This window comes from Oryza brachyantha, chromosome 7 (genome assembly GCF_000231095.2).
Source record: "Oryza brachyantha chromosome 7, ObraRS2, whole genome shotgun sequence".
NCBI lineage: Eukaryota > Viridiplantae > Streptophyta > Magnoliopsida > Poales > Poaceae > Oryza > Oryza brachyantha.
In genome coordinates, this window is record NC_023169.2 from 5721657 (window position 1) to 5728268 (window position 6612).

The window sequence follows — 6612 nt, forward strand, 5'->3', positions numbered from 1 at the left end:
CTAGTCAGCCTGCAGATCATTGAAGAGGTTGTCCAGGCAGAAGTCCAGGCTACTGCATTGGTCGGCCGTGGCTGTGAAGTCGATGCAACTGAGCACATCATCGATGTTCTCTGGAAAATCATAACCAGACCAGTCCAGCGGCTCGCCGTCCATGATGCTCGATGAGTAGTCGCTCTGGTTGTCCGGCCACGACATCCCAGAAGGTGCCGGCGCTGCGTCAGCTTCCTCTGCTGGCAGTGGCAGGACAGTGAGCTCTGGAGGTTGAGTAGACACCATGGAAGAATCGGTGGAAGCGCCTCCAGCATCGTCGGCAAATCGCACTAACGCTGCTGGTGCGGGGGGAAGTAGAGGCTGTGGCGGCGGGGGCAGCGTCGTTGCATCAGCTTCCTCGGACGGCAGGGCGATCAGGTCTGGAAGCTGGCTAAACACCACCGACGAAGACTCGTCCATCGCCGCAGGAGGAATGGCAGGTTCCACCACCACCGCCGCACGAGCGCTCTGGGGCAGCGCTTGTCCTTCCTCGTCGGGCTGCGGCTCCCTCTTCCGCTTCTTGCCGTGGCCACTGAACCGGACGCGGTACAGCCGGAGCGGCGACGAGGCGAGGTCGGGCGGGGCCGTGACGGAGTACTCGTGCATCACCCAGCCGGAGCTCGCCTTCTCTCCCTCGGCGAAGAAGCTCAGCATGTACTTGCGCCACGCGACCTCCGCCACGCCGTCGCCGCCGGGGACCAGCAGCTTCTCGCCGTCGACGCACGCCCTCTGCCCCTGCCAAAACCCTCCCCCCTCCACGGTCCGCTTCTGCCGCTTCCCCTTCCCGTTCTTGGCCCGCGCGTCGGCGAAGAAGAATGCCTCGTCACCTCGGCCGAAACCCGCGAGGAGCTCCCACGGCGGCGCGCTGAGCGGGTCCGCCTCGAGGATGGCACCTTGGAGCGGGAGGGGCCGCGTACCCTGGATGCGGCGGAGGAGGTAGCTCCCGACGAGGACGTCGTCTCGGGGCTGGAACGTGAGGCCCGGAGGGAGCGCATCCTCGGCAACGGCGCCACCGGGCGCCATTGGTGGATGGGCGCTCTGGAGGTGGAGGAGGGGGATTTCTAGGGTTTCTTGCAGGGGAGGGCGAGGGAGAGGGAGAGGGAGAGGAAGAGGAAGGATTGAGGCGTGCTGGATTAGGAGGACGCTCAGATTTGAATTTATAGTCGGTGTAGTGCTAGTGCAGTAGTACTACTGATAGTACAGCCTGTCGCGCGCGCTTGTTTCTCCGCTTCCGCGCGAGTGAGGATTTTTTTTTTCTCATTTTGGGATGTTTTTTTTTTCTGGAACGTTTGATGAAATTCGTTGAGTTGGCAGTTTGATTTGAAAGTTAATTTCGACAGTTTAAAAATTCGAGCAGGAATTTTTTTTATTTCCATTTTATTCCCACCTACCCTTCCACTTTATCCATTCCTCATTTTGTAACGTGCAACATAGTCTTTTCTTTTTAACCTTAAATATCTGTTAAACACATTAGAAATGGTTATATTTTACGACAGAGGTAGTAGTTCCCTAGGCCAATAGCAGCTACGCCTTCAGGCATCGTAACCCTCTTAGGGGCGATTTCGAGGTACCAACCTTCTCCCTCTTGTAGTGAGAATCTCTAGATAAAAACTACATCCTTTCTTGGATGGGCGATGGCGGCGTCCTTGACGTCGTCGTAACCTTTGGGAGGCATCACTTTAGGAGTATTTATTTGTGGCTTTGTTGTTTCCTGGCAGCGAAGAATCATGCATGGCGGCTATTAATTTGGTGCTAGGCTCCACCCTCAGTGTATTGTGTTGGTGTGGTTGACACATGGATTGTTAGTGTGCACTCTAATGCACAACTGACCTCGACAATCTTCTATCATGATTATTGTAACCTTTTTTTTCCTCCTCAATCTTAATTTAGTATCGTTTGGATGGCCTCTTTGGACCATCCTGCGAAAATAATGGGATAGAGGTACTACTAAAAAAAATGAGACAAAATATTTCCTTTTGTGGTGACAATTACCTTACATTCACCAATGGATGTACATTGCACAACTGTCAAGCGAGTTTTGAGGTATCTGAAGTATATTCTGAATATTAGAATGCATGTTAGACAGTCAAGTTTAGTGCTTATCACTGTATTTTCTTACTCAGATGAGTGCCCAATGAATGTCGAACAGCAAGTGAGTTTGTTAGATATCTCTGAAGTAATTTTGGACAACAACAGATTGCAAGGAAGATTTTTGATGTCCGATTCATTTCCATTTGGGATCAAGGTTCAGATATTTTCGCTGGGACCCTTTCAGTCAGAAGCCCTGAAGGTTGCAGACCGACCTTAATGATCTGCTTCCTGCAACTGAGATTGAGGGTATAAAACAACTAAGTGAACGGGGAATCATTTATAGTTTAGGACGATGTATCAGTTGTAACTAATAATACAAATTAGTAATCCTGTGGTCGTGATAATACTATTCACGTCTGACAATACAAACGTCCTGTACAATTCACCTCCGGCTTCAGACTCTTTTCTTCAGAATTGATCAATACTCTGTTTTTTTCGGCGGACAACATTGAAATGGACTTTACGGAATTGAGTATGTAATAAGAATCCTTTTTTTATGTAGAAAATCACAATTTTCGTTTACTGATTTATCAGTATACAGTTAAACACAACAGTCAACAGAGAACAGTACCAAACTGAAAAAAGAGCTGCATTGGTCTTCGGACTTCCATAGTCAGGCGACATGGACTGTCCATTTTCAAGTGCGTGGTAGCTGCTAACCACCTATTCAGTACCACACATTCTGTAAGTGTTAACTCGTTTTGAGTGGAAAAACAGAAAACTAAACTACTTTCATTAATCGTCAGTTCAGCACAACACAGCACTTTTTGTTGACTGAAACCCTGTTTTTGTTTTCCGTTTCTTTTTTGATTATCTTCAGAAGTAAATAACCAGAGCGATGTTGCTTCTGACAAAATATGGAAAAGCCTATAAAACAAAGAGTCAGTCAATTACCTAGTGTCCTGGTAGGACAACAGCACAAACTCTTTGAAGCAACCTGAGTAGACGAACAGAAAGGCATGTTGCTAGTCTACTATTTGTGATAGCCATTCAATTACGTACGCAGCCATTTGTGTTGGTTATCTTGAAGATCTTAGCATTGAAGTACATCTGACAATATCTAGAAAAGCACTATGCTAATCAGATGGTGTATTTACTGATAATCTATATAGTTTAGCGAAGTCATTGTGTGATATAATAATTCTAACAATTGAGCTGTGAATTAATTTTGTTCTATGCTTTGGTTCCTTTGGGTCCTGACAGTACTAGTATCAGACTTTCAATCTTGACCTCAAATTGAATCTAGTGTAGCTCTTGACAACACTTAGGTAATGTGTTTTCCCTGGAAAATGCGGCAACCTGAGTTGACCTTGCTGGACTTGAGGTTACTGTTGGCTGAGGTGACTCTGATTAGGTTTGAGGTCTTCTGTGAAAACCCTGAGCAGAATTGGGTGATCTCATGACAGAGAAACAAACCATTAGAAGAATTGAGCAGCAACGAAGGCAGAAATGGATAAAGTGTTTATAGGAGGCCATCTGATGGGAACAGACAATATACTGAAGCATATGTTGGGCCAGACATTTCCTTTTACACTGGACAGATGCGAAACCAATTTTGAGGTATCTGCAATATCCTCTGAATATGAGACTGAAAATTAGACGGTCAAAGTTCAGTCCTTTTCAGTGCATTTTCAGACTCTAAGACCGAGCAGGGTTCCAGCTGATTATCATCGACCAGCTAGGTAGCTATATTACTTACCTTGTGTGATGGAAAAGCCATCTATTAGGCCCAATCTTGGAGTTTATGTATTTTAATGTCATGATTTATTTTATGAAATAAATTAAGTCTACCTATCCTTATATTTCAACATTACCCACCTAGCGTCCTGGTACGACAACAGCGGTACAGCATGCATGAACCCTGTCATGAGTGCATGCTAAGACCAAATTCAGAACTTTATATATCCAATGTTTGACGAACAGAATGGGATGCTAGTCTACTATGTGCAGACTCATTTTTGTTGCATATCTTGAAGATTATGACGTGAGGTACTTCTGATGGTAACTAGAAAGTCAAGCACTGAGTTGCGACAATTGCAAATGCTATAGCTGGAATGATCTGGGTTCAGTCCCTACTCCCTTACCAAGCTAGACAAAACCGCAAAAATTGCGACGATTATCACGCGTGCCGCTAGGGCACTGCTTCTGTAAACCATGGTAGGGTTTATCAAATTTCGTGATATTTATTTTTTTGAAAAAAACTGGTAAACAATCCAAAAAGGTTCGTGGTGGTGGTTCTTTTTTTTTTGCAACCCAAGTGAAGATTTTTTTTTTCAAAATGATGCATTTAGCATCAAATTATGCATAAAGAGGTTGGAAATGTTCATCCTAGCCAAATTTTTAAGTAGCCACAAAAACCGTGTTTACTCGGATATATTACATCAAGAATGCATGATTATAAGTGCAGTCCTTGCAATTGATATTAATTGTGCCACTGGGATTATCAACATATACAGATATCATGATTATCAGTATCGATCATTCCATCGTGACTGTCGACTGATATGTCGTGATAATCTAGACATATAACGTGGTTTTCACACCGAAACCATAATTATTGGCATATATCATGATTATTGATATCGATCATTCTACCCTAATTATCAGCTAATATATATAATATGATAATTGGGATATATCTCACAGTTTTCACACTCAAACTATCACAACTCCATTTGAACCTTTTGGATTCGAATTTATAAGAGTTTTGCACAATAACCGCGATGATCAATTATTATCACCATATCGCCCGGATCAGTTTCTGCTTGGGAAACGGTTTGCAAACCCTTCTCCCTCCTAACTCCTAAGCACCCTAGCGTCGTTCTTCAAAGAGCTTTACTCTCATCCTTTTTTTTACCGCGAGGTACTAAAATTCTCACTCGTGCTATCCACTTCACGATCAAGTTGATACTAAAATCCTAAGTATTAGTGATGATATATTAAACGATCACGATTGCATGGTACCTCGAGGTACCAGCTTAGTTATGAGATGAATAACATGAGTGGGGATATTAGTACCTCACGGGGTACTAGTACCTCGCGGTACAAAAGTAAAGATGAAAGTAAACTATTCTTCAAATGGATTCTGCCATGATCCAACAAAAATGTATTTCCAGCCGAAGCACTAGTAAAAAAAATTCCTGCTCGACTTTTTAAACTGTCGAAATTAACTTTCAAATCAAACTGCCAACTCAACGAATTTCATCAAACGTTCCAGAAAAAAAAAATCCCAAAATGAGAAAAAAAAATCCTCACTCGCGCGGAAGCGGAGAAACAAGCGCGCGCGACAGGCTGTACTATCAGTAGTACTACTGCACTAGCACTACACCGACTATAAATTCAAATCTGAGCGTCCTCCTAATCCAGCACGCCTCAATCCTTCCTCTTCCTCTCCCTCGCCCTCCCCTGCAAGAAACCCTAGAAATCCCCCTCCTCCACCTCCAGAGCGCCCATCCACCAATGGCGCCCGGTGGCGCCGTTGCCGAGGATGCGCTCCCGCCGGGCCTCACGTTCCAGCCCCGAGACGACGTCCTCGTCGGGAGCTACCTCCTCCGCCGCATCCAGGGTACGCGGCCCCTCCCGCTCCAAGGTGCCATCCTCGAGGCGGACCCGCTCAGCGCGCCGCCGTGGAAGCTCCTCGCGAGTTTCGGCCGAGGTGACGAGGCATTCTTCTTCGCCGACGCGCGGGCCAAGAACGGGAAGGGGAAGCGGCAGAAGCGGACCGTGGAGGGGGGAGGGTTTTGGCAGGGGCAGAGGGCGTGCGTCGACGGCGAGAAGCTGCTGGTCCCCGGCGGCGACGGCGTGGCGGAGGTCGCCTGGCGCAAGTACATGCTGAGCTTCTTCGCCGAGGGAGAGAAGGCGAGCTCCGGCTGGGTGATGCACGAGTACTCCGTCACGGCCCCGCCCGACCTCGCCTCGTCGCCGCTCCGGCTGTACCGCGTCCGGTTCAGTGGCCACGGCAAGAAGCGGAAGAGGGAGCCGCAGCCCGACGAGGAAGGACAAGCGCTGCCCCAGAGCGCTCGTGCGGCGGTGGTGGTGGAACCTGCCAAGCCTCCTGCGGCGATGGACGAGTCTTCGTCGGTGGTGTTTAGCCAGCTTCCAGACCTGATCGCCCTGCCGTCCGAGGAAGCTGATCCACAGCCACTTCTTCCCCCTGCACCAGCAGCGCTAGTGCGATTTGCCGATGATGCTGCAGGCGCTTCCAACGATTCTTCCATGGTGTCTACTCAACCTCCAGAGCTCACTGTCCTGCCACTGCCAGCAGAGGAAGCTGATGCAGCGCCGGCACCGTCTGGGATTTCGTGGCCGGACGACCAAAGCGACTACTCATCGAGCATCATCGACGGCGAGGCGCTGATGTGGTCTGATTATGATTTTCCAGAGAACATCGATGAGGTGCTCAGTTGCATCGACTTCACAGCCACGGCCGACCAATGCAGCAGCCTGGACTTCTGCCTGGACAACCTCTTCGATGATCTGCAGGCTGACTAG

The 6612-nt window shown here is 47.8% G+C and overlaps 2 protein-coding genes across 2 annotated transcripts; one reads left to right on the forward strand and one right to left on the reverse strand.

Annotated features, from left to right (window-relative positions):
- LOC121054915 (NAC domain-containing protein 2-like) lies at positions 1 to 1053 on the reverse strand. The gene has a single exon (XM_040525885.1). The coding sequence runs from the start codon at positions 1051 to 1053 to the stop codon at positions 1 to 3; it is 1053 nt and encodes a 350-aa protein (XP_040381819.1).
- A 4527-nt stretch (positions 1054 to 5580) lies between these two features.
- Positions 5581 to 6612, forward strand: LOC121054916 (NAC domain-containing protein 2-like). Its single transcript, XM_040525886.1, has one exon. The coding sequence runs from the start codon at positions 5581 to 5583 to the stop codon at positions 6610 to 6612; it is 1032 nt and encodes a 343-aa protein (XP_040381820.1).

What these genes read in the sequence shown, in the direction of transcription:
- LOC121054916 (XM_040525886.1), top strand. Translation starts at nt 5,581, where the DNA reads ATGGCGCCCGGTGGCGCCGTTGCCGAGGATGCGCTCCCGCCGGGCCTC.
- LOC121054915 (XM_040525885.1), bottom strand. Translation starts at nt 1,053, where the DNA reads ATGGCGCCCGGTGGCGCCGTTGCCGAGGATGCGCTCCCTCCGGGCCTC.